Genomic DNA, 26706 nt, shown 5'->3' on the forward strand with positions numbered 1-26706 from the left:
CTGACTTCAGCAACTTGTAGACACGGGGTCAGGTTGGTGGCAGTGGGCGGAGGGGTGAGAAGGGAATCATTCTTATAAAAATTGAGACTTTTGATATTTATCATGTTTGATTCAATTCAACTCAGCAGATATTTATGGAATGGCTGCGATGGCCCCAGACTCTTTCCCAGGTCCTGGGACACGGGTGCACCGCGCAGCCGGGGCTCCAGTTCCGCGTGCTCTGCTCACCGCGCCTGGTGTCGACCGCGAGTGGCTGGCGCATTTGGTCTGCTCAGGCTGCCGTAACATAGACTGAGTGGCTTAAACAACAGAAATGTGTTTTTTATGTTTCCGGAGGCTGGAAGTCCAGTATCAGGGTGCCAGCAGGACTGGTTTGTGGTGAGGCCTCTCTCCACGGCTTGTAGACCGCTGCCCGCTCCGTGTCCTCGCGTGGCCTTTGCTTGGTGTGCATGTGCTCCTGGTATCTCTTCCCCTTCTTTTAAGGACACCAGCCCTACTGGATCAGGACCCCATCCTTATGACCTCACTTAACCCTAATGACCTTCTTAGAGGTCCTGTCTCCAAATACAGTCGGGTTAGGGCTTCAATACATGAACTTGTGGTGGTGGTGGTGGTTTGGGGGCACACAATTCGGTCAGTAACAACTGGTAAATTTTTTATTGGTGTGAACATGTTCGGCAGGAAATATGGCTAGACTTCCTACACCTTTCTGCAAGATGGGTCAAAATGATCCTGACGGAATCCCCAGTGAACATATCCCCTGGGTCCCAACTTGGGAAAAGAAAGAGAAGAACTAGCGGGGAAGCCCTGAGGAACTAGGTGGGAGAAAGTACTAACAGATGATCTCTTCTGAGGTGGTTGTTGGGACGAATGCCCAGCCCCTTTTCTGGCCACTGAACATTCAGTTCTGGGGAAAGAGCATCTCCTTGGTCAGACTCTAAGATCATGGATCTACCCACGGCCATGAATGATCTTGACCGACAGTCTCTTTAAAACTGCGTCCAGTGGGGTAGGGCTGGTCCCAAGAGTGAAGTCAGGGGCTTTCTCCTAGTAGAAGGGAGAGTGGGGACAGCAGGACAGGGAGGACCCATGTCCACTGACCTTTCCAATTGGATTGTGAACAACTTAAAAGTAGGTCTGAGTCACATTTTACGGCACCTGGATCAATGCCTTATTCAGAGTAGATTTCCCAAAATTGTTTCTGGGAGAATCGACTCATTATTGCATCATTTTAGGGACACGCCTCCCAGATCCTGTGGTCCGATTCTGCCAAGTGCACTGGCTGGACTCACAGAGGGCAGCAAGGAACACCAGCGAGTGTGCTCTGGAAGATGGAAGTGGTTTACATGTTAGCCTAAAAAAAGACTTAGGCCCTGGCCGGTTTGGCTCAGCGGTTAGAGCGTCGGCCTGCGGTCCGGAGAGACCCGGGTTCGGTTCCCGCTAAGGGCGCGTACCTCGGTTGCAGTTTGTCCCCGGCCCTGGTTGGTCGTGCGGGTGGCAGCCACTCGATGTGTCCCTTCACATTGATGTTTCTCTCTCTCTCTCGTCCTCTCTCTCCCTCCCACTCTATCTGAACAAAAAATGGAAAAATGTCCTCGGGTGAGGATAAAAAAAAAAAAAAAAGACTTAGGGTGCGGACAAAGCAGTGTGGCTTTGGTGGGGCCTCATCCAGAGACTGCTGGAGCTCCTATTCATCAGGCGCGGACTGTGTGCCAGGCGCGGTGTGCTGCGCTTTAAGAGTCGGGTCTTTGGGTTTTTTTGTCTTTTTGTTTTCAGTGAGACCCAGCTCTCCTACTTACGAGTTGTGTGCCCCAGGGAAAGTTACTTAACCTCCCTCAGACTCAGTTTACATCCGTTGAGCAAGCAGAAACAATAATGTTTCTGCAAGAATTTAATGAGAGGTTGAGGTGTTTAACGGGATGGTGCCCAGTGCCTGGCACACACTAAGGGCTTGATGACTGGGGCTTATTATGGTTGCTGCTGTTATTGTTGTGAATTATCTCCCAGTCCGGCTCCATTTTGAAGAGGAGCAAGTTCAGGCTAAGCAATTTCGGGACGAGGACGGATTGGATTCAGTACTAGAGAGATTAGTAAGTAAAAGAACACTCAGTGACAGGTGCCTGTGGAATGATAAGATATCCTGCTGTGGTTTGATGGATTTTAAGGGTCCTTTTCCCCCAGCTTTGTTGACATGTAACTTATATAAGTTTAAGGTGTACAGAGTGATGATTTGATACACTTGTGGCAAAATGATTATCAACAATACGCTTAGTGAATACCTCCATCCCATCACATAACTATCATTTTTGTAATTTGTGTGTGTGTGATAACATTGAAGAACTACTATCTTAAAACTTTCCAGTATATAATACAATATTGTTAACTATACTCACCATACTGTACATGAGATCCCCAGAACTTATTCATCTTATAGCTGAAAGTTTGTTCCCTTTGACCAGCACCTCCCATTTCCCCCAAACCCCAAGCCCCTGGCAACCACCCACCCATCTACTCTTTATTTCTAAGAGTTTGGCTCTTTTGTATTCCACATGTAAGTGAAATCGGACAGTATTTGTCTTTCTCTGTCTGACTTACTTCACTTAGCATAATGCTGAGGGTCCTGTTTAAGATTTGGGGTCCGTTTCAGCGACAGCTTTTTGGCATTTACTACACACCAGGCACCTGCTAGGCACTGGAGTTATACTGAAGAGAACAGAAGTGGTCTCTGTGAGAATGAAACCTACAAGTCACTGGTGAGCGAGGTTATGAAAGGCGACCTTTATGAGCTTCATGGAGTTCATTGCAGGGGATGGATGTGGAGGAGGTGGTCAGCTGAAGAAGTTAGTTGCAGATGATAGGGATCCTGGCAGAGATCCTGAAATGCCTGCCTGGAACTGAGCATGCTCCTTGGGGGTCGGGCTGTCATCGCTGGGGGGCTGTGCTTTGTTGCCGGAGGTGCTGCTGCCGTGACAAGCATCCTGGGCAGGTTTGTGAGGCAGTAATTAGCGGGCTGATAAGCATCCAGATGGATTTGGCAGTGGGGCTGTGGAGCAGGACCCAGCCTGTTAACCCTCTGGGTAATGGACACCGAGAGCTGCCTTTGGAAGGAAAAGAAGCTTCTGCTCGTGGGGGTATGATGAATGAGGCCTGCATGGGACAGACCGCGGTCCGGGCTATTGTTCCTTGCTCGTCTGATAAGTCTGTGCACACTCTAATTGCCATAAATCAGTGTTCCGAGTAAGAGGGAGTCTGTCAGGATAAAAATAACGTCTAAGGAATCTTCTCTTTCACTTAGCTAGAAAATCACCCACGGTTAAAATATAAAATAAAACATAAAACGCTGCCATTTGTTTTGCTTTTTGTTCTGCAAATTATACGTATTTTACCATCTTGAGAAATGACAAACTTTTTCTTCTTTGTTTCTGCTCACCTGGATCAGCTAAATTCAACTGACTAATTTTTCCCCCCTCTTTGGAAAACGAATTCAGTTTCTTAGGTCTTTTGTGTTTCTTGTCCATTGCTCCCAAGGTTAGTGATTCCGTAGCAGCTTGAAGTTAATATTTAAAAGCAGTGTTTTTGGTGAATTAAGAAACAATGGGATGAAAACCTCCCAAGTATGCCTATTCATGTGTGATATCAAATCAGCCTTAAGAAGCTGGAACAAGGTTTGGACTGAAAACAGTGTCCCCGGTCTATCTGTGTGGGGACAGCCCCCTCGCATTAGATGGAGCTGAAATAATGCATCGTGCCGTGAAACGGGTCACGCTCGGAATGTCTGTCACTCCTCACCTCGGGGCATTCACGATGTAGCACTTCTGGGGACATGGCCGTGCAGGAGCCTCTTGGCCGGTCAACGCCGAACCTCTGTGGTAGTTTCTGTCCTGCTGCTGGCTGTGCCTCGGAGGTTAGGCCTCCTTGCCCGGGGTGATCATCCAGGGCTGGAGTGAGACTCAGGACTCTGGCTGCAGTTCCAGGGCTGCTGTTAACTTGGGGCCTGTGCTCCAGCTGCGCTGGGACTCAGTCTCCTCATCTGTAAAACGAGGGGCGCGGAGGCGGCATGGAACCCTTGGAGGTCCTTGCTGCGCTAGCGTGCTGACGAGAGTGGTGCTCACGCTGCCTCAGCCGTGGAGACTCTTGGCCTTCTCTGCCCTCCATCGTGTGCACGGAAGCCACGCGAATCCCACGGGGATGGACTTGTGGGGCTGTGCGCTTGTCGTCCTCGCTGCAGATGAGGAAACCGAGCCTGTGATGTGCTTTCCTGAGACCCTCTCTGTGCAGGGGGCACCTGGGCCAAGTCGCTGTGACGGATGACGAGGTTGAGGTGCTGATGCTGTGTTTCTTAGCATTTCTGGCTGGGGCTGGGCTTGGCAGCTGATAGGTAAAGTTGTACAATCTTAAGCTTCTCCAAGCCGTGTTGTAAACAGAAGCAGAGTGATCGGACACTGCCAGTTGAGGCTGTCCAACTCGTGAGTAACCCTAGCCCTCTGGTCCGGCCTGGCCCCCCCTCCCCTGGGCAGTCGTAACCTGGAAGAAGAGCAGTGGCACTTGAGAATTTGAGGTTGGTGTTGCATTTGGCTTTTCGTGACGTGAAAATCCACAAACAGCTGCTTGGCCACTCGAGTCCCAGCTAAACAGTCTTGCATTTGCAGTCCTTCTGCGACTCCAGTTGCCTGTGTAGCATCTCTTTTCATGCAGGTGGCTTGGGGTGTTCATCAGAGCGGAGCCTGGAGAGACTTCCAGAGGATGCTGGGAGGAGAAGGCCCCTCCGGCTGCAGCCGGAGCGCACAGGACCTGAGGCTCCGGGCTCACTTTCTCCTCCTTCAGACACATTCACTTTTACCAGGCGTGGAAGCCCCAGGTTGTGTGCTGAGCATGAAACCATCCATCAGCAGCCAGCTTCCTGCCGTGACAGCGGCCACAGGCCCGCCTTGGGCTAGGACCAGAGGAAGAAGCCTTCCGTTTGCCTTGGGGTAAATTAATTCAGGCCACCGAGTCCCCTCCAGGAAGCAACTTGTTTATAATCGCCCTCTATATAATGGGCAGCTCATCAGTTTTCACTAATCACCTAATGCTGGCTATTTAAGGTACAGAATAATAAGGGCCCTCTAGGCCACATTTACTCTGGCTTAGGATGCATTTCTTAAACTGGAAACTTCAGAGTGCAGTAGAACTACCAGGGGAGCTTATAAAAAATGCTAACACAGGCTGGCCCCCACCCTCATAATGCAGTAGATCCAGGGTGGGTCCTGGAATCTGCCTTTTGACAGTGTCTCCTGCCCCCAACCAGGGGATTCGAGGCAGGGGGTGTGCTCACCACCCTTTTGCAAGTTGCTCCCTCTGAGAATCCAACTGTGCGTCCGAGCTGGTTTGCTGCTTGCTTTTGGCTTTGCTACCAGTGTTAACTTTCCCTTGGCCTTCTTTTTGCTGCTCGGTCAGCCATGGCCACTATCTCGTGTTTACAAACCCCAGCGCCCGCCGTACAGGGAGTGTAAATCTGCCCGAGATTTCTTAGTCATTAATTCAGCTTCCCTGCAGCATCACCATGTGCAATAAAGACAGTCTTAGCTCAGTCTTTGGAGGGGTGGGTGATGGAGATCAAGGACTGACTGTGCATGTAGGAAAAAAGCCCCAGGACTCTCTGAGGTCCACTTAAGCAGGCCCTGGCACCGTCAAATAAAAATCTGACTGGCTGCTTACATTCTGGAAATAGAGCACATTTTTCATAGCAGAGAAAAATCAGTATCATCTGAGGAAACAGCACCTCTGATGGAGTTTTAGGAAGTAGAGGATTGAGAACTGAGTTACGGAGGATTATACTTTTAGAACCTCTTACAAGATTAAAGGGTTGTTGGTGGTGAACGGTGGGGTGTCAGACTTTGAAGAAGCTCTTTTTTATACACGCCACGCTCCCTGGCATCAGGGTGCCTCTTCTCAGAGGCCTCTTGATACAGCTCTTGGCTTCTAACCTGCTTCTGTCTGAAAAAACATCCATGTAACGACATGAATCAACAGGCCGGAGAGGAGGAAGCCTGTGAGCCCCACGGCAGAGCTGGCTTGGGTCCCTGTGGGGCCAGTTGCATCATTGCAATTTGCTGGAGTGTTTGCCTGAGTCGGCCAGGCTGCTCACGAAGAGCTGGGGGTCATTTCGTTAATTAGGGGCTTTGGCAGCAAGATGGTCTTCTGGGTGGTATCACTGGGGTGATGGCTGGGCACAGGATTTCTGAGTGAAAGCCACTGGGTGATCCTGTGGCGCTTGGGACCTGTGTGACCAATGCGGGGCTCTGCCTTGCCCGAACCCTGACCATCAACCAGACCAGAACATGAACCTGTGCATGGCTTCCAGCCTGGCTGCCTGGAGGCCGCTGCATTGGGCCCCTTGGTAAGAAAAGGCCCTGAGCTGCCTCTGACACAGTGCCCTGCAGCTCCCGTGGAACGTGGAACGTGGCTGGGTGTGAGATCACACCTTGTGAATGGTGGGGAAGCTGCCAGCTCCTGTTGCCAGATAACTGCAAACTTGTTTTCACTAAGTGATGCTAATGCGGTGTTTATGGCATGTGTCTTCCGTGCTGCTCAGTCCCCATTCCTGCCTCCCAGCACCTGACACAGGACCCCGTGAGACTCGTCTGCTTGGAGGGGCCCCGTCATGCTGGGCTCGGGAGACTGTTGGGGACCTTAGGAGAGAGTCTGTCACCTGCCACATTTGCTGTCCATCCCAACTTTATCCACAGCCTCAAGAATCAGCAGCCTATGGGCTCAGCCTGCCGGGGTTCGAGCCTTAGCTCCATTGTTTGCAAGCTGTACGACTCTGGGTAATACTTTTATCTTCTGTGCCTCAGTTTCTTCCCCTCTGACATGAGGTTGTAATTAGGATTAAATGAGAAGGCTCACTGGCATGTGGTTCACACATAATGACTGCTAGTCACTGCTGATGTTGGGAATATTGTCACGGAGTTACGTGATGTGTTAGGGCCAAAGGCAGAGTGCCGAGGTCTACTCAGAGTGGGTCCTTGCACCGGCATTGCTGGCATCGCCTGGGAACTTGCTAAAAATGCAGAATCCCAGGCCCCTCCTTAGACCTTTGGCTTCAGAATCTGCATTTTAACAAGATGCCCCTGATCCCTGTAAGAGCGCACTGCTCTGGAACCCCCTGCCGGCCGACAGGGCACTGAATGAGCGTCCGCGGGAGGCGACTGTGGAGAGACGAAGGCAGTGGTTCTCTTGGCTCGAGCCCCGGATACACAGCCTGCCCAGAGCACCCCCGCGCCCCAAAGCAGGCTGGGAAGACAGCTGGCTGCCTGGATACGAATCTCCACCTGCTCCTCCATCAGTATAAATGTGGGGAGAAGCGGTGTGGGGGAAATGGAGCAGGGAGAGGTCTGTGAGATGATTTGCTGCTGGCTCCTTACCCCAGAAACATGGACCAAAAACCGGTATCTGATGGGCCTCATTTACAGTCACCACCATTCCGTGAGCACCTACTGTGTGCCAGGCACTGTACTCACGTTATTTTCACTCCCTGCCGCAGCCCCAGGAGATACGCCTTGCTAACCCCATTTTACAGATAAGGAAACTGAGGCCCGTGAGGTTCAGGCTTGCCCGAGGTCGGCCAGCCAGGAAAAGCTTTTCCCGTCTGCTCTGCTTCCCCATCACCCTGCCGAGATCCCAAGCTCTCTGCGCTCACGGAGGCCGCGGCGGCAGGCTGCAGAGCAGGTGGTTCGGGTGATTATCCACAGGAAGGCAAACCCACCGCCGCACAAGTGGGCCCGTTGCGTTTAACAAGGGATGGGAATTGGCTGGGCTGAGCTTGCTTCTCCAACAGGCAGGCACCGCAGGGCAGCGCCGGCAGGTCCTCGGCCAGACCTGCGGCTGTGAACGGTTTAAACATTAAACTGTGGGGTGGCCTGATTTAAAAGCAGACCGTTTTATAAGGCACACGGTGCCGTCTAGACGTGGGGACATTTATGAAAGTTCTGTGCCGCGTGTTCAGCTCAGACACCTGACTTCCCGGCTCCAGTCATTTCGAAGGCGGAGTGAAATCTGACTCGTGCAAGAACAAATTGGATTTTTTTTTTTTTTGGAGGGTGTATGGTTTCAGACATTTGGTAATCTCTTCCTTTACTTATCTCGGTCTTTCTTTGTAGATGTGGTGAGGGCAAGGAAAACTGGAGGGAGTTTTTTTCCGTAATGCTGGCCTCTCCGTGCATCTTTGGTAGCCTTTGATCGTGAGGGGAATTATGTAATTATTTGTGCAGTGTTTCCGTCTTGTCCTTGTTCTCCCCTCCCCCTGAGGGCTGGGGCAGAGGCCTGCTGGCTGCCTCCTGTGCTTGGTACCTGGTCGGCGCTCAGAGGAGTCATGGATGAACACATCCAGAGAAGCTGAGCTGGGTCGCCTGAGTCAGACTTCGGATTCTAAGGAGGAAGAGTTTATTCCCTTGTTCACCTGCATGGGCAACCACAAGAAGGAGATGGGGAAGACGGTCCCAGGTTCGGGCGGTTCATCTGCCTGGTCTCAGATTCAGGAGCCACGGTGATCATGGTGGGCCCCAGCCGCTCTGAGCTACTGCCGCTTCAGATGAGGGTACAGTGAGAGACCCAGAGAGATGCTCCAGTCCTTTGTCTTTGGAGTGAATGTGTTTTCCATTCCCAAGGCCTTCCCTCCCTGCACCATGAGGAACCAGGAGGAATTCAAGTTCTGAGGATGAAGGGAAGAGGCCCTATTTCTCGGGCACTCTCTTCGGGTTAAGCATGATTGACATTTATTGAACCCCTACCCTGGGCCAGGCACATTCTAAGCACCTGACACGTTTGAAGCTGGTACTGTAATCTCTGTACTTACAGATGAGGAAACTGGAGCACAGAGAGGTTATGTAACCTGCCCAAGGTCACACAGCTATTGTGGGATTTTAGCTAGGACTCAAACCATGTCGCTAACCATTGTGATATTGCTTTACTGTGCCCTGGCTCGGTTTATCCTTCAACTTCGTGAAGCAGGCACTACACTCCCTTACGGAAGCTACATTTATAGATATCCTTCTTCTTTTTAAACAACTGTTTAAAAATGTGACAGCCATTCTTCACTCCCTGGGTCCCACAGAAACAGTCCTACAGAAACAAGCCTCGAGCTGGACTCGGCCCACAGGCTGAATGGCTATGCAACAAAGAAACAAGACAATTTTAGACTGTGCAAATTGCCCCCAAAGAGAGAAAACGGAGAAAGGTGTAGAGGAGGTGGCCGGGGGGGCCTTATCCACCAGGGAGGTCAGAGAGGGCCTCCCGCAGGGGGTGGCGCGAAGCTGAAGCTTGAGCGATGAGAAGGATGGGAAGCTCTGAGGGGTAAAGCTCTCAGCATGGTGTCTGGACCGGACAGTAAGTGTTCCACGGACACCTGCATGGTTACTATCGTCGTTTCGGTGGTTTGCTTCACTGCCCCCGTGACCTCGGGTCATCTCCGTGCTCCGGGCGCTGCGCGGAAGGCCTTCCCTGTGGCCTTGGAGGTTGCACGGTTCTGATTGATTTCTAGCATCTGGCTTCCCCTGGCTTCCCACCGCCCCTTTGATGTAGGGGACAGAAGAGCCCTCTTTCACATTTTCAATGGAAGATTCATCGTTGGAAGAGGGACGCTTTGTGGAGGGACCAGCGCCGTGCTTATTAACATTTTGGTGCCCTTTTGGTTTCCTCAGTGCTGAGTGGGGTTTATTAGAATGCGGGTACACCCCTTTTCACACTGGGCTGGCAGCACCCCCCTGGCAAATGCACCGTGGGACCCTCGGCCTCTGGCTCCCGTCTGGGGGGAATTGACAAGTGGACTTATTTTCTTACCCCCCAGAATGTCACCACCCTCCCCTGACCCTGGATGGTGAAAGAATATATTTCTATTGTCATTCGACAACAGGGCCTTCTCAAGGCCAAGTTCAGCTTGCTGCAAAATCAAAGGGGTGGTTTCTCCCCTCCTCCCATCTTTAGTTCATGGAGGAATGCAGGAGTCGGTCCAACAGCCACCCACATCCTCCAGGCCTGTGTGTGTTCACTGTCTGCTTCCCCTAAGAACCCGCTCTCAGGATCACCAGCCCTGCTCAGATAAAATAAAGCCTTCCAGTCATATCCTCACTTCTGACGTAAGCACACGGAGGCTTTTCTTGCCGTAGACTCAATGGGGCTGTCGTGAAGACCGGGGGTCGCTCTGAGCCTGGCACCGTGGTGAAAGGGGCCTTGTAGCTGGAAGCTCATTCATGTCTGTGCAGCCGCCTTTTATCCAGCAGGATGCCGCGTGTTTCCCATCTGCTTGCTTTATTCCTCGACTGCCGTGTAGGTAGGATGTCCAGGAACTCCCAGGTCATCCTCGCATCGTGCCTGTCTCGGCGGTGTCCCTTTTCTCTTGCTCCAATTCCACTCTCACGTCTGAGTCCGCGCCCCCATCACCTCGGAGCATCAACCCCTGTCTCCCCTTCTCCTCCTTCCTGCTCTCCTCCCCTTCCCGTTCTGTCTACCTGCCTGCCTGCTCACACCAAGTGTTTTCTCAGGCCTGCCGTGTGCCAGGCATGGTCTAAGCACTGAGATACAACAGTGAGTGAGTCTCCACTAGCGGAGAGTCAAGTGATGACACAAATACTGATCGAATCACAACTGGGGAAGTTTCTGCAAAGGGGATGTACAGGGAGCTGCTGACTTAACCTGTTTTGGGGAGGTCAGTAAATAGCAAAACAGTAATAAATGAAAATAGCTTCCCAGTTCTTGTTGCGTTAGCAAGAAAGTGCTGGACAGGTAAGTTGAGGCACAGACGCACCGGGATGGAGGTGTCTAAGCAGGCTTTCAGAGCCGGCAGTACATAGGCTGGCAGGCTTCCTTGTTACCCATGGATACCTCCCCCACCTAAGTAGCTTTTGTCCCCATTAGAGCCACGGAGAATTCAATCACCAACCAACTTGTTCTTGGGCCAAGAGAATCCATTGGCAAACATATTTTTCCTCTTTAGATTCCCACTGTCATGTCATGCCTTTTTATGTATGCATTTCCTTTGAGTAATTGCTCTGTGTCTTGGCCTTGGCACTGCTCAATGGTTTGGATTTGCAGGCAACATCGGTAGGGAGCTTTGGAAATCAACCGGGGCTGGGCAGGGAGTCTAGCTGTCACTCCCTTGGTTTTACCCCGATTTTCCTCCAGAAGAGCCTTGTCACGGGCATGCTGCTGACGGTGCCCTGGGCAAGAGGAAGGATGTAAGAAGGACTTGGCTCCTGAGCAAGTGCGTAAACAGGGCATAACCCGGAGTCTGCAAACCCGAGGTTTGAGCAGAAGTGGCCCCCGGACAGGACGTGCACCGTGTAGCTGTGCCGTGGCAGCTGCCGGAGGAGCTGAGTGATGCTAATTTCACCTCTCCACGTTTAATCATCGATACCCTGTAAACCGAGCTCTCCGATTTTCTTTCTCCAACGGGTCGGGATTCCTAGAGTAAATGAATCTGGCCACGTGAAGCGAGCCTCCGCTTTATGAAAACAAAACAAAACAAAAAAATCCACCATCCCAAACCCCAGGCTGTTAAAACCTGATGTTTTCTGTTGTCGGGAGAAGGGTGTTTCTGCTCTAAATGAAAGACATGACGGGGTCTTTCGAAGCTTTGTTTTGGTTATTGTGGATTCTGCCAACTAGTAACATCTGTATTTATTTTCCAAACTCCCCCAAATGGCTGATTTGCATCTGTTTAGTTCTCTGAGTAACATTTCATTTCCTGACTTTGCAGGTTGCTATAAAATCCATTCGTAAGGACAAAATTAAGGATGAACAAGACATGGTTCACATCAGACGAGAGATTGAGATTATGTCATCCCTCAACCATCCTCATATCATCAGTATTTATGAAGGTCAGTGATTTTTTTCCCCCCTTCATCCTCGTATCAGTTACCATTTCTCATTCCTTGGGGCCTGCCAAGATTTTTAGGTAATTGCCCTCCTGGGCGGGAGCCAAGTATTTTTCCTCATGATGCAAAAATAGCCGGGTGTTATCTCTTATTTGGTTACCTTGAATGCAACCAGACACATGTAGCGCAGCTCACTTTGGTCATAAAATATCTCTGGCCAGTGCCTTCTTCCGGCTTCCCAGTTCCTTGGTGGTTGCCAAGCAACCCACCTTGCTGAAAGCCAGTATGTGAGACAGCCTTGGTTTCTGAAAAATGACAGTTGGTTGGGTGACCAGGTAAAGATGGATCCCATTGTGAACATCATTCTCCAAAGCTGATGCTCAGGGAGTGGTGTCATGAGTCACTCAAAGTTAGGCTTCTTTGAGTTAGGAATCACCTTTGAACAGGTCCAGGAAACTTAGAAAAAGGAGAGGAATCTGTTGATACAGATGGAGTCCAAGTTGTAACTGGTGTTTATAGAAGGGAGGGGTGGAGCAAAGCTTATAAAAATGCTCATGCTTCAACCTCTGTGCTCCCTCAAGGGAAGAAATGGAGACTATAAATTTCCCAAATCTTATCATGTTTTTAATATCCTGGAAAAATATTACACAAGCAATATGTGTTTATTGCAGAAATGATTAAAATACTAATGTTAAAATTAAATAATAATTTGTTCTAACTCCCAGTTGGATAAAAAGCTCTCTATCCGTATTTATATTTTTATCTACTTCTCTATATCTAAAGTAGATAAAAATATAAACTGTAGATCACACAGTTTATACTGTTTTTTAGCTTGATTGTTTTTCAGTTTTAATATTATGTATCTCTTCCTATGTCAATAAATATTCCCCTACAAGGACATTTAAAAATGCTTAAATGCTTTATAGTATTCCATTTATGGAAATATCATAATTTATTGACTCTAATTCTTTTTGTCAAACATTTAAGTTGTTTCAAGTTTCTGGTTATTATAAATAGGGCTTTAGTGACTCTCCTTGGACATCATTTTTACATTCATTAAAAAAACAATTTTTTTTTCTTTATTGATTTTAGAGAGAGAGGAAGGGAGAGGGAGAGAGAGATAGAAACATTGATGAGAGAGAACATTGATTGGCCGCCTCCTGCATGCCACCTGGGGATTGGGCCCAGAACCTGGGCATGTGCCCTGACCGGGAATCTAACCGGTGACCTCTTGGTACATTTTACATTCCTTTTTGATTATTTTCTTATGAAAAATTTTTAGTCTTGGACTTTCTGAGTCAAAGTGTTTCTTGATAATGTGTGTGTGTGTGTGTGTGTGTGTGTGTGTGTATTACTTTCTACATTATTTATTACATAGCTTTATTTTTATAAAACTGATATATGATTACAGTAAAAATAAGTTCACATGTTCTACAAAGGTGCAAAATTGTAAAGCTTAGATGAAGTCTCAATATCCCCAAATAAGCATTATTAGTGAACATATTTTCTGCATCTACACTCATACAGAGAATGTGTTTTAGTATGTGGTTGAGTCAGAAAAATGAACCTATTTTGTTTATTTCTGGTCTGATCATGAGATGTTATACAGTAAGAGCTAAGAGAACACAAAATAGTAACCCTGAAGTTTTTCTGATACTTAAAATTCTTTTTTTTCTGGTTCCCTGCCGTTTTTTGCTCCTCACCTAGAAGTCAATGTTGGTAATATTGTTTATCTTGACTTTAAAGGAAATTTTCATTTATTCAGCCATTTATTCATTCCGTAGACATCTCTTGCAGTGATTCTCAAAGTGGGGTCTCTGAACCAGCAGCATCAGGATAAACGGGGATTGTTAGAAATGCAGGTTCCTGGGCCTCACCCGGGCCTTGCTGGGGGTGAAGCCCAGCTATCTGTATTTATTTTATTTATTTTTATTTAAAATTGTTTTCTTTTGCCCTGGCCAGTTTGGCTCAGCGGTCCAGAGAGACCCGGGTTCGGTTCCCACTAAGGGCACATACCTCGGTTGCAGTTTGTCCCTGGCCCTGGTTGGGTTGTGCAGGTGGCAGCCACTCGATGTGTCCTTTTCATGTTGATGTTTCTCTCTCTCCCTCTCCCTCCCTCCCTCTCACTCTATCTGAACAAAAAATGGGAAAATGTCCTCAGGTGAGGATTAAAAATAAATAAATAAATAAAATTGTCTTTATTGATTTTAGAAAGAGAGGAAGGGAGAAGGAGAGATAGAAACATCGATGAGAGAGAACATCAACTGGCCGCCTCCTGCATGCCCCCCACTGGGGATCAGGCCCACAGCCTGGGCATGTGCCCTGACCGGGAATCGGACTGTCAACCTCTTGGTGCGTGGGTCAGCGCTCAACCACTGAGCCACACCGGCCGGACTATCTGTATTTTAGCAGCTTGGGAACCATGGGTCTGCTGAGTGTCTACTTCCCATGACGCTGTGTGAAACGTGGTTAGAAATTTAAAGAGGAACATGGTATAGCTCTCATGTTCAAGGAGTGAGGCAAGGCATGATAGAAAAAGTGTTCTGGAGGTGTGTAAGTGGCATACTCTGGGACTGGGGGGCCTGTGGGTTAGAAGTTTTCATGGAGACGTGTGGCATCGGGCTGGGCCTCGGGGGAGATTTTTGAGGAAGAGTTGGCGAGAGTAGAATTTCAGGCTACTGAGTCTGCCTGGTGAATGAGGGGACTTTCTAGAAGTTAGAAGTGAGTAGTGAGTGGAGATACGAAACGCAGGACGAGAGTGAGTTTTATTGAATTTGGAGTGTTCTTGTTCCGTGTGGCTCATTTCCTATGGAAACCTGGAGGCAGAGTGAAGGATGACTGGGTGGTGGGACCGGGGCGGGTCACGTGCTCTGTGAGCACGCACTTGCCTGGGATTTCATGAGCTGGAGCAGGAGCCTGCTTTATCAGGAAGACAGACAGAGTGTTCTCCCAGCATGAAGTTGACGTTGGGGATCCTGCAGGCCGATTGGGGAACAGGCATCTCTGTCTGCCTCCTAAGGGCGAAGGCCAGAGATGAACCTCAATGGAAGAACATTCCATGATCAAGGCCAAGCTGGTTTCAATGCTGTTCTTGCTGGGGGCGTCAAGAAGAGAAGCCCTCGCTTAGAGGGGTACCAGTGTGAGTTCAGGTTCTTTGGATGACTCGAAAGAAGTTGCCTCAATTCATATCAGTTCATCTCAACTCATAACACCCTCTGAAGTGGTTTCAGGGAGTCAGTTCTCACGTCACAGTCCGTGGTGGCATGAATGCCGGGATGAGTGTCCCGCCTCTGTCACCCGGGTGCTGGCAGGACTAAACGAGATGACGCGTGTGCTGGTGAGCTCAAAAAGGATGCTTAGTTTGAAGACAGTGCGATCATCCCAAGTGGTTCTTAGCCTGGGGTCCACTGACAAGGGCATTTCGTGGGTGAGCTGCAGGGGTTCTGCAAAGTCTCCGGAATCATCTGTCAATCACTACATTGTCCAATACAAAAGTCACGAGCCACAGATGGACATTTAATTAAAAATAATTGGAATGAAAAGATTTAAAGTCTCGCTAGCCACCTGTGTCTAGCGGCTGCCCTATTGGACAGTGTCGGCATGGAACATTCTCACTGTTGCCGGATAGGACCACGCTGGTATGTACTGTTCTCTGTGGTAAGTGCGTTCATCAGATTCTCACAGGGATTCCTGACTTCAGATAGGTTAAAAACACCCCACGGCATGAAGTGTTTTGTGACCTGCAGAGTACAGTACAAATAAAGGTATAGTTTTTATCCAGAAAACTCCCAGGGACTTAACTGTGGTCCTTTTTTCTTTGTAATTTCTTGGAACTCTCCAGGTTCTGTTCTGTTCTCGTTCCCTCCTCCCATGCAAGTCCTGTTTCTCCCGCAGCCACTGAAGAGCTGGAGAGGCGGCTCCCCTCCCTTCCCTGGGGTTCGGGCCGGAGAGGACCAGGGCCCTGTCCCAGCTCTCACACCTCCAGCTGTGACCCGCAGTCTTCAGGTCTTATGTCTTCGTCGGCCGTGCGGCCCAGAACCCCAGGACCCGATCCTGAGACTGAAGTTAGACATCCTGTCAGCAGGCTAGGAGTTCCCATTTAGCAGTTGTGGAAACTGAGGCTCTGGATGGTCCATGACTTGCTAGTGTATGAGTTTGCCGGGGCTGCCACAACTAAGGACCACAGGCTGGGTGGCTGAACCCACAGAAATTTATTGTCGCACAATTCTGGAGGCTAGAATACAAGATCAAGGTGTCAGCAGGGTTGGTTCCTTCTGAGGCCTCTCTCCTTGGCTTATAGACAACCGTCTCCTCCCTGTGTCTTCACATCATCTTCCCTCTGTGTGTGTCTGTCCAAATGTCCCCTTTTTATAAGGGTACCTGTTACATTGCATTAACATCCACCCTAATGACCTCATTTAACCTCAGTTACCTCTTTAAAGACCCTGCATCCATAGAGTAGCACAGTCTGGGGGACTGGGAGTTAGGACTTAGATATGTGAATTTCGGAGGACCCGAATCGGTTCCTAACACTGGAACTGGCTGGTTGGTGGCCCGTGTTTTTTCCCTCTGCCAGGCCTCAGCCCTGTGTTTTTGACCTTGTGTCTTGTTTTGCTGGCCCTGCAGCTGACCTCTCTGCCCTAGGCAGCCCCCTCAGGCTGGCCTTTTCTATCCTTTTCAACCCTGGGACGTGGAGGGACAGTGAGGTGGCAGCAATGGTGGTGGGACCCGAGTCTGTGAGTTCATAGGCTGGTCTCCGCCCTTCACAGAGTGAAAGCAAACCTTCTCTCTGAAAGCTGATTGGTTGTTTGACAGCCAGTCAAGAGCCTTAGCTGAGTGCAGTGATGCATTACTTTTCTTAATGAAAAATCAATGCCAGGGCATCTAAGTAGTTGTTTGGACACTAGCCAAGGGAATAGAAGCTGTTAAAGAATTTAGTAATTTATTTTTCAACAAGGACTTTTATGATTAAACACACACGAAGCAGCAGCAGCAGCAGCAACGTCAACAACGGCAACATGACCAAGCAATGGTGCTCCTCCCTGTATGTTTAGCAACTTCAGGCTTTCGTGAGGGGGAGGCACCACCTTGGACTGTATTATCTGGTGACATTGAAATACTAGTTCTAGAGAAAAAGTAATTCATTCATAGAAGAATCAAGTCGGTGCTTAATATGTACCAGGCCCTGTTCTAGGCACCAGGAACACGAGTGAACAAGACAAGCTCTGGCCTCGTGAAGCTGACATTCAGTGAGCAGGCAAGTGAACAGATAAATGACCCTTGAGCTGAGCCCTGAAGGGAGTGAGCCCTTTGAAGACCTTGGCATTCCAGACAAATGGAACAGCGTGTGTGGATGCTCGGAGGAGGGTAGGAGCTTGCAGAAGTGACAGAGGACTGTGAGGCTGTGAGGCAGAGGTGGGGAGGGAGTCGGATGGTGGCAGGAGAGAGAAGGTTGGAGAGGGCCAGCTCTTGGTCACGTTGGCTCAAGGAGGGAGCGTGGATTTACACCGGCAATGAGGGCAAGCCATTGATTTGGATGAGGGAAATAGCATTTTTCAACTTATACTTTAAAATAATACTAATAGCCCAGCTGGTGTGGCTCAGTAGTTGAGCATCGACCCATGGATCTAGAGGTCGCCGGTACGATTCCTGGTCAGGGCACATACCCAGGTTGTGGGCCAAATCCCCAGTGGGGGTCATGCAGGAGGCAGCCAGTCGATGTTCTCTCTCATCGATGTTTCTGTCTCTCTCCCTCTCCCTTCCTCCCTCTCTAAAATCAATAAAGAAAAGAAAAGTAATACTAATGATAGCTAGGAGTTGTTGAGTGTTTACCGTGTGCTGGGATGTGTACATGTATTATCTATTTAATCCTTCCATCCATGACATATGAACTGTTAACATCCCTACTTTATGGTAAGGAAAATTTAGTTTTTCCCCAAGTTTTCAACTAATAAACGGAGGGTCTGAGAGTCACATCCACTCAGGGACTTTGTGAAGCTGGTGCCCATACAACTAAGTTATTTGGAGGTCTGCGGTGACCCCGCTTGGGGGCATTGTCCTAGACCCTGTGATGAGAATTTCTGGCCTTCACAGAGACCACTGTCTTAAAGATGTGAGCATTGCATCTCGGCTTTGTGGGTATTTTAGAAAATATCTCTGCATACGTCTCGTATAGAAGCTTGGGGCCCAAATCCAGTCCACCCCTAGAGCAAGTGTTCTCTGCGCAGTAGTCCATGGAAATGCAAGTTATTTATGTGTTATTCATAATACCTGCAGACTCATACAATCTGTGGGCTCATAAAATTGGTTCCCGTCTCACCGAATCATCGCCGCAGTTCACCAGACCTCAAAAACAATTCCTTTCACGTGCTTCTATCTTGAACCAGCCCCTGGGGTTCCTCTCCTGTTGACCCGTGGGGGAAGGTGACTAACCCACAAATCTGTCAGCTGCCAGCAGGACCCCTGACTGGCTCTCATGCTCGAGTAGAAGGGGAGGGAAGTACACCTTCCGGTGTGGGGTAGGAAGGGTAACCCAATCCAGAGAGAAAAAGAGCAAATCTCTGGCACCATCTCTGAGCCGGACCCCTGTTCCCAGTGGAAGGAATTCATTCTCTCGGCGGGAGGTGACTGTCAACGGGGAAAGAGCAGCTGAAAGGGAAGTGCCCGCCAGAGCTTTCAATCTGGTTGCCGGGGATGGAAGAGATAAAAACACTTTTTGCCCGAGGTTCTGATTTCAGGATCCAGTTCGAACATCAAAGGCCCGTTGTCTCACCCCTGTTGCCCCTTTGAAAGCCCAGGAGACCCAGTCTGCTCGCCACGAGAATGAGCATCGCCCCTGCCCCCCATGCTAGGGAACCTTAGCACCCCATCTGGTAACAGCGCCGCAGGTGATGGGGGAGGCCGAGGGAGTGGGGAAGATGGGGCTGTGCCTTCCCTTTTATGCCCTGGGTTTCTGTTCCTGGCATCTCTCTTCCAGGCCCTGCAGGATTAGACCTCCTCATTGGCCCTTGGCGTTGGGATATGCTGGGACCGGCCAGCCCTTCCGTCAGGGTCCCCGGCGTAGGTGAGGGTGACCGGGACGGAGGCGGACGCCTACGCGGCCTTGGTTAGCTGTGCTCTTTCACCTTCAGAAAAGTTCCTCAATCATAAAACAACAAAACAAAATAGACAAACGAGCTGCCCTCTTTGGTGAGCATGTGCGTCTCGTGCCCTTGCCCGCGAGCCTCAGACCTGCTGTCTGTGAGAAGACGGCAGACGACTGTGTTCTAGAAAGTTCTCCAAACTCTTACCGTGAAGACACTTCAGATGAGTTTACTATCAGTTAAATACTCCTTTGGTCTTCTTCCTAAAAGTACGAATTACAATGTGCTTTTTCAAGCTCCCTGTGCCCCCTGAGATTCTGGTCGGTCTTTCTGGAAGGGGATATTGTTCTTGCCTTCTGGTCAAAATCACTGCTCCAGACATCCAGCCAGAGATGCGGAGGAGAAACCGAGAGACAGGACGGACCTGTGGACCAGCCCACGGCTTTTGTCCTGTGTTGTGTACTGCAGGCTCCCATGACAGGGCGCTGCACCTCCTGCCTTCTCCTCCCCTACTCCGTGGCCAGGGGCAGGGGGGCTGATGTTTCCACAGGACCCAGCAGAGGTCCTGGAGTCAGAAACCATTGCTGCCCCAGAAAACACCCCCCTGAGAATAGCAGGACGCTGATAAACTGCCTAACAATGCATTTGAGCAGCTGTTCTCGGAGGGTGGTCCAGGAGCAGCTGCATCAGCATCACCTGGCCCCACCCAGATCTACTGAATCCAAAACCCCGGAGGTGGGGCCCTGGGTTCCCACAAACTCTTGTGTTTGAGGACCACTGTATTAGCGAAACCCCTGCTCAGGGGGTCACAGACAAAAGCAGGGCTGCGTTGCTAGCACCGCTTATTTGGAAGTATGTACAGTGAAAACCGTTTACATTTTTCTTCTCAGGCTCGAGTGTTCTAATGCAGGTTTCTCAGGCAGCAAGCAAATCCTGATTTAGGCCCCTTAAAAAGCAGCCATCAGCGGAACTGATCTAACAAGGTCTGTTCTCATTCACTCATTCACCTGTTTAGTCATTTATTCATTCAGTCATTCATTCCTTTTACAAAAATGTATCGAGCACTTATGTCCCAGGTACTGTTCTAGCAGGGTGAGTGTATATGTATTGTCTAAATAGACTTATATTTGAATGAACCAATTTTCTCTACCAGGTGTTACTGTGTGATCTTAGGCTAGTGACTTAACCTCTCTGAGGCTCAGTTCTTTTATCTATAAGATGCGGCCAATAGCTGACTACTTTGTAGATAAGGTGTATGAAGATTAACTCAGGTAATACATAAAATTGCTAAGCACAGTGCTCGGCGCATGCAAAATAAATGCTAATTGCTTTCTCCCAAGGCGATTGATCTTTGGGGCTCTGAGAGGTCCTTCCTGGCTGGAGTAGAAACTTCTGTTGGGAGGTGCTGCTGGAAGAGAAGCTTGAGGCCAGATCGCCTGGATCCGTGATTCTGAGCGCTGGGCACACGTTAGAATCTCATGGGGTGTTCATCAAAGTGCCGACGCCTCTGCCTCACCCCTGGGGATTTAGATTTAATTGACCAGGCTGAGAAATATGGGCGTAATCCTGCAACTAAGGGGAAATGAGAGCCCTGTGCTAGAAACTGGTCTTGGTCTGATCATTTGTCATCAGTGAATTCCAGAGAAGAACGTGTGTCTGGCAGCAGTGAGCAGTGAGCAGTGAGCGATACCTTTGGGCTTGGGTTTACTGACAGCCATTTGGTTGCTGCCCCCATCAGGGACTCGGAGCCCCATGAAACAGTTTGTTGAACTTGGCAAAGTGGTGTATTATGCGTGTGTTTACTCTTTGAACCCATGGCGAATTGCTGAGCCTTTTAACACACTGCCTTCGCTGCCAGATCCCCAAGTTCCACATGAAGTCTCTGCGGACTGGATCCAAATGCAGGACTCACCCCTGTTAATAACAGCACCAGAGAGTTGTCCTCACTGTTAATCATGCAAACCAGCTCTTCAGCTGTGAGTCTGTCCAGCCACGCTGCTAATGCGTTTCCTATTAAGTTAGCTATTTGACCTTCAAGTGTATTATTTCCATTGTTTTCTTTTGATTACACCCAAGTCATTTTTCTGAAGACTGGAGATTAGAAATAAAGCAACTAAAAAACGAATGCTACTCCCTAGTTGTCCTGCCTCACCCTCTTGGGTTTCCTGGAATTCAGTATTTTCTGGTGCCTCAAATAATACCACTTGTAGTTGAAGCTAAATTTTAAGCAAAAGATTGGAACCAGGTTGTCATTGAATATGGGGTCTTTGGGGATCAACTGGGATGGCTCTGCTCGTTTGCCCTGGGGGGGGGCAGAGAGCGTAGAAGAGGTCCCACTGGCCGCCGTGATGTCTGCCAGTAGGTTCCTCTGGTTGGTATGGCCCTGTGATTGAGATCCATGCTTTGGAACACCACTGGGGACTGAGAAATGGACCCGAGTTAAGAGACTGGGCTTGCCTCCACCTCAGCCGTTGTGTATCAGTTTATCTCCTCCATCCTCCCACACCCCCAGCCTCGACGGCACATGTATCATCTCAGGTGTGGCTTCTGCCAATACACATCCTTAATCATCTTGGATTTAATCCAGGCATGTCTCCATTTGTTCTTTTTTAGACTAATACTTGCCGCTTCGTAATAGCAGGCTAACACGTAGACGTATGCTTACTGTTGCGTGCTGTGGTCATCTTTACAATAAGGATAGTCTTCATGTCAACGGATGAAGAAACTGAGGCAAAGAAAGGTCAAATAACTTGCTAAGGTCTCTCAGCTGATAAACGGCAGAGCCTGGATTTGAACCCAGATAGCCTGGCTCCGGGGGTCAGGCTCTTGACCACTGCACTGTCTTGCCCAAGGAGGTGGACTGGAATTTAGAGTTGAGAAGATGAGCCGTCCATGGTGGCTCAAGCAGAGGCTAGAAGCAGAGGTGTGAGAAGCCTAGGCCTGGCTTTCCCGTTCCGCCTGGTAGTAAGGATGGGACGAGCCCTGCAGCAGAGCCCTCTGCGGGGAGGGCAAGACTACAGCTGTTTTCCCAGAGGGAAGGCTTTCCACCCCCTTCATTGCCCGAATTACGGAAGCGCGCTTTTTTCAGAAGTTCACTGCTTAAGTAAAAGAGCCTTAGCTTTCGTCTGGGGTGATTCTAAGATTTTCTGATCAATTGTCACTGCTCTCTCAGATTCAGGATTGTGTGAGTGAGTGTATGCATGTGTGTGTGTGTGTGTGTGAGAGAGAGAGAGAGATGGAGAGACAGAGAGAGAGAGAAGAGGCTGAGATAGAGCAGTAGAGAAAGTAATCCGGGAGAGACTGTAGGTGTGGCTGATACGCATGTGATGATGGTTGACAGAGCCCATCCCATCAAAGCCCTGCTGGTTTCTATGGAAACACCACCACAGATAGTTGTAGAAGGAGGGTGGAGCCCAATGGCTGGTCCACCATGGTGCCTTTGACCTCCTCTCCCATGCAACCCCTCTCTCTGTCCTATCCAAGTCTGTCCCCTGCCCCCAAATAGCCCTGATGATCTTAGCAGGCGTGAATGATTCTTGGCAAGTCTTCTGCATCCCTGTCTTCTGCAGGTCACTTCTGTACTTCCTTCCGCTTTCTGTGCAGTCCACTGCTGGCAGTGGGTGGCCTGGTTGGCTGCGGTTCTCCTTGGACATGCCAGCCAACATCTAGAAAGAGTTTTGGTTTCAGAACAGACAATTAGTGAACTAAAGAGCCTTTCATTGTCCAAACCGGGAAACACATTGACTCAACTCTGACCACCTCATTGACCAGGGGGAGCTGCCAGTCGAGTTTAATGGTCTCGCTCTCACTGCCCTGGGCTGTTGGACTTCAGCGATCAGAAGATGGCGAAGCCCTGAGAGTGAGTCGTGTGTCCACTAAACGATGCAATTAGGCTGCAGACAACTCTCGCAAAGGAAAGATCGCCCCGTTTCTGAAAGGAAAAGAAGCAACGTTCCGTGAGGATTCCGCTGACCTTTACGGAAAGAGCACCCCTGAGGAATGGAATGGCACTTCTGTCTGAGGTTTTAAGAAAGTAATAAAATGCTGCCATGTGGGGAGGTGACGCCATGGAAGGAATGGCAGTTTCCTGGCACCAAGTTGGGCTATGAAGTTGATTGAAGACAATGGCAGGTGGAGAAGGCAGACTGGCCCCCTCTAGGCCCTTGGCCTTTTTGCTTAAAACCAACAAACTGATCTTCCGTGAGGTTGCGTGTCAACCAGAAAGAGAGCCTCCATTTTTTACAACCTACTCTTCATGGCGTGTCCTATAAATCACTTCCCACCCCCTCCCTTCCCGAGCCCATTATCTTCCTAAATGGCCTCCCGAATTTGGCTCTGAAATGGCTGGTGGATGGTTAAAATCCCAAGATCTCCTCACTCATCAGCATTTCTCCAAGGCCAGAGCATTGTTTTTATAATACGCATATTCTCGAGTTATACAGTTGTGTTATTAACCCCGAGGGCAACAGGAGGGAATGGTTAGGAGTTGGGTAATTAGTGTGGTTGTGAAAGCCAGACAAATCAGGAGGCAGAACTGGACTGTCAAACTGAACATCTGATGAAATTCAGAATTAATTTGGAGAAGTAGCTGTTGCTATAGCGACCAATCCCCACTCGCCTTTGAAATGGAAAATAAACAGCAAACAAGAAGAAGAATTCATGTTGGTGTCTGGGAAGAAGGCCCTTCTGTGGAACAGTAGAAGAACACGGAGAGAGTTGGGCTATTTTAGGATGAGCTGAAACAATGCTAACACGCTCTCGTGCAAACAAAGCCCAAGTCATTTGTCATGAGTCTGTTCCACGCCTGCTTTCTCTAGGAATCTTTTCACGTGCATTCTAGTTACCTCACTCATCTTTCTGATCATCTAGGTGCTTAAAGTCTGCACAGTACAGGAGAGCACTTGATTTAATTTTTAAGTACTAGTTTTATTCAACGGGGCAGCAACTCTGGAGGACAAGGGCTGTGTCTTTGCTACGTTTGCATCTTTTTAACACACAGCAACGTGCTCAGATACACGCTTCAGATAGGCTAATAAAAGAGCATTTTTAGAAAAGATAGTCATGCTGGTTCTCCTTAGTGAAGGAGACTCTTTATTGAGTATTATGTAAGGAGAGTCAGTGGGTGCTGCAGGAAGGTGGTGTGGAGTTGTGGCAAGAACATAAGCATTTGAGTCACAGATTTGGGATCAGCTCCAGTAAGGATCTGTCCAGTAGAAATGCATCCAGATGAGCATCGAAGTCGTGCATGAGAATGTTTGCAGCAACTCGGCTCATGTTGACCCTCACCAGGAAACAGCACGGATGTCTGTCAACAGTAGAATGGATAACTAAACCCTGATACATTCACAACGTGGAGAACTCTGCAGCAATGGATGCGAACAGTCTCTGACTACATGGAACAACATGGATTGTTCTTACAAACACAAAGTTGAGCTAATGAAGGCAGACACAAAAGAATAACGTACTGCATGATTTCATTTTTAGAAAACTTGACATGCCAAACTGATCTGTGTGATATTGGCTTCTGTTTACGATTCTCATGATATTGGTAGATATATGTGTACGCATACAAGCACACACACACACTTGGGGAGATGGGTAGTGACAGAAAGAGGACCTGGGGTTGCTTGCAGGATGCTGGCCACGTTGCTTCTTGATTTGAATGCTGGTTCTCTATTTATGACGTAGGGATAATATTACTACCTGTCTCATGGGGGTGTCAGCATTAAATGTGAGGATCCAGGGCATGTAGTAATTGGTCGATACATGTTAACTACTATTATTATGAATAAGCCTTCCATGGAAGGAGCAGCCGCTGTCTGGAGGCTCCTGGGGAGAAGACAGCCCTGGACTACTTCATAGGTGCAGGACCCTGGATGCTGCCCTGTCCTTTGTTCTATGTACTTGTTGTTCTTGGCCATGTCTGGTCACGTGCCTGACTCCTCCTCCACAGAGCTTCCCGTGGGCATCGAAGGCCTCGGTGTTACATTCGAGGCTTGCTGCTCCTTTCTCTTCCCTTAATCCCTGGCACCTGCCAACTGCCGGTCGTTCTGCTTATGGTGCTCCTGTCTCTGCCCTCGCCCACGTTCCCTTCTCCCGGGCCAGCCTTTCCTCCCCTTCTTAACCTCGTAAAGACTTCCTTTAGTATCCCCAGTGCCTTCGACATAGTGGGTGCTGCATAAAAACTCACTGATACGAAAACCCCAGCCTGCCGCCCAGAGACGTGGCCCCAGCGCCGCGGGCTCACTCTGGCTGAGCTAAGTTTCTATTCAGGGCTTGCGTTCTCCTGGTGGGCCTGGCATGTTAAGGGCCATAGTTTTCCTTACCACTCTGGAGCCACCGGGCTTCTGGGTAACACTGTCTGGCCAAGAGACACAGGCTTTCATTTTTCAGAAAGGAAACCCTTCCCAACTGGTGGAAAATAAGCTTTTGCTTAGTGACTAATAACATAAACACAGACAAGATTTCTGGGCTTATAAATAACCAGTTGTAAAAGTGCCCAGGGGAAGCAGCCCTTTCTGCCCTAAGAATGGCCCAGAGCGTTCCTGTCACCTTACTGACAGTGGCCGGACCGTGGCAAGGAGCCTTGGGCCCAGGGTGCGGAAGGTGGTCATTCTTTAGAACAGACCCCTAAGGCCTTGCTCTCCTACGATGTAAAGCCTGGGCTACTCTGGAGAAATAAAAGTTGATCTGTAAGGTTCTTTCTGCTTGAAAATCCTGTGGTTCTGCGATGCCGGCGGGGAGAGGCAGGCCTTAGGGTTTTGTTGTGCCAGAGGCGGATGGAGGAATTGTGAGAATAACTTCCATTTATTGAGCACCGGCCGTGGGACCGTGCTGAGGAGGCTGGAGCTCACGGCCTCCCCCGACTGACGAGGGGCCCGAGGGTCGGGGGTAAATTCATGTGACTAATAGTACGAAGAGCGTGGAGTGTGCAGTCAGACCATGGGCTCGGGCCTGGCTCTGCGTCGTGTGAGCTCGGTGGCCATGGCAGCTGGTAATCTCGCTGTCCGCAGGCTCGCATCTGTTGGATGGGGAGACTCATGGGACCAAAGCCATAGGACATAATTCATGCAAAATGCTATGAGCACAGTGCTTGCGCATCGCAGACCTTCACTAAATGCTGCTTTTGCTAGGAAGGGTTCTCGAAGCCTCACGTATGGAACAACGCGGCCTTCTTGTGGAATCATTGATGCGTCAAGTCTAGAACTGTTGTTTGCCTTTAGCTAATCTAGAGTTACAATCAGGGCCTTGACCACGAGGCTCCGGCGGCTTCCTATGGGAGGGGTGAGGGTGGGGTCCCTACCCACTTGGACACTTCTCGCCTGCAACAGTAAGGGGCCGCGGGGATCACTTGGATATCGCTCATCCGGTGTTTGCCACACTGGCTCCTGGCTAGTTCCTCTGAGTTTCTTTTTTTTTTTTTTTTTATCCTCACCCGAGGACATTTTTCCATTTTTTTGTTCAGATAGAGCGGGAGGGAGAGAGAGGAAGAGAGAGAGAGAGAAACATCGACGTGAAGGGACACATCGAGTGGCTGCCACCCGCACGACCAACCAGGGCCGGGGACAAACTGCAACCGAGGTACGTGCCTCTAGCGGGAACCGAACCCGGGTCTCTCTGTACTGCAGGCCGACGCTCCAACCGCTGAGTTCCTCTGAGTTTCAGTAGAAATATTGAAATGACCAAATCAACCTACAAAACTTGAATTAAAGAAACCAGACTATCCAAGGGCCATCAAGGATTAGCATTTTCCAAACGTTACCTCGGTTTGA

General features: G+C 49.4%; 1 protein-coding gene across 1 annotated transcript in view; it reads left to right on the plus strand.

Moving 5' to 3' along the window:
• Positions 1-26706, plus strand: part of NUAK1 (NUAK family kinase 1) — a 72583-nt gene that overhangs the window by 21000 nt on the left and 24877 nt on the right. Inside the window, exon 2 of the mRNA XM_036253155.1 lies at positions 11735-11855. Coding sequence (XP_036109048.1) covers positions 11735-11855 — 121 coding nt within the window. The remainder of the gene's footprint in view (positions 1-11734; positions 11856-26706) is intronic.

This window comes from Molossus molossus, unplaced genomic scaffold, assembly GCF_014108415.1.
Source record: "Molossus molossus isolate mMolMol1 unplaced genomic scaffold, mMolMol1.p scaffold_m16_p_10, whole genome shotgun sequence".
Classification (NCBI taxonomy): domain Eukaryota; kingdom Metazoa; phylum Chordata; class Mammalia; order Chiroptera; family Molossidae; genus Molossus; species Molossus molossus.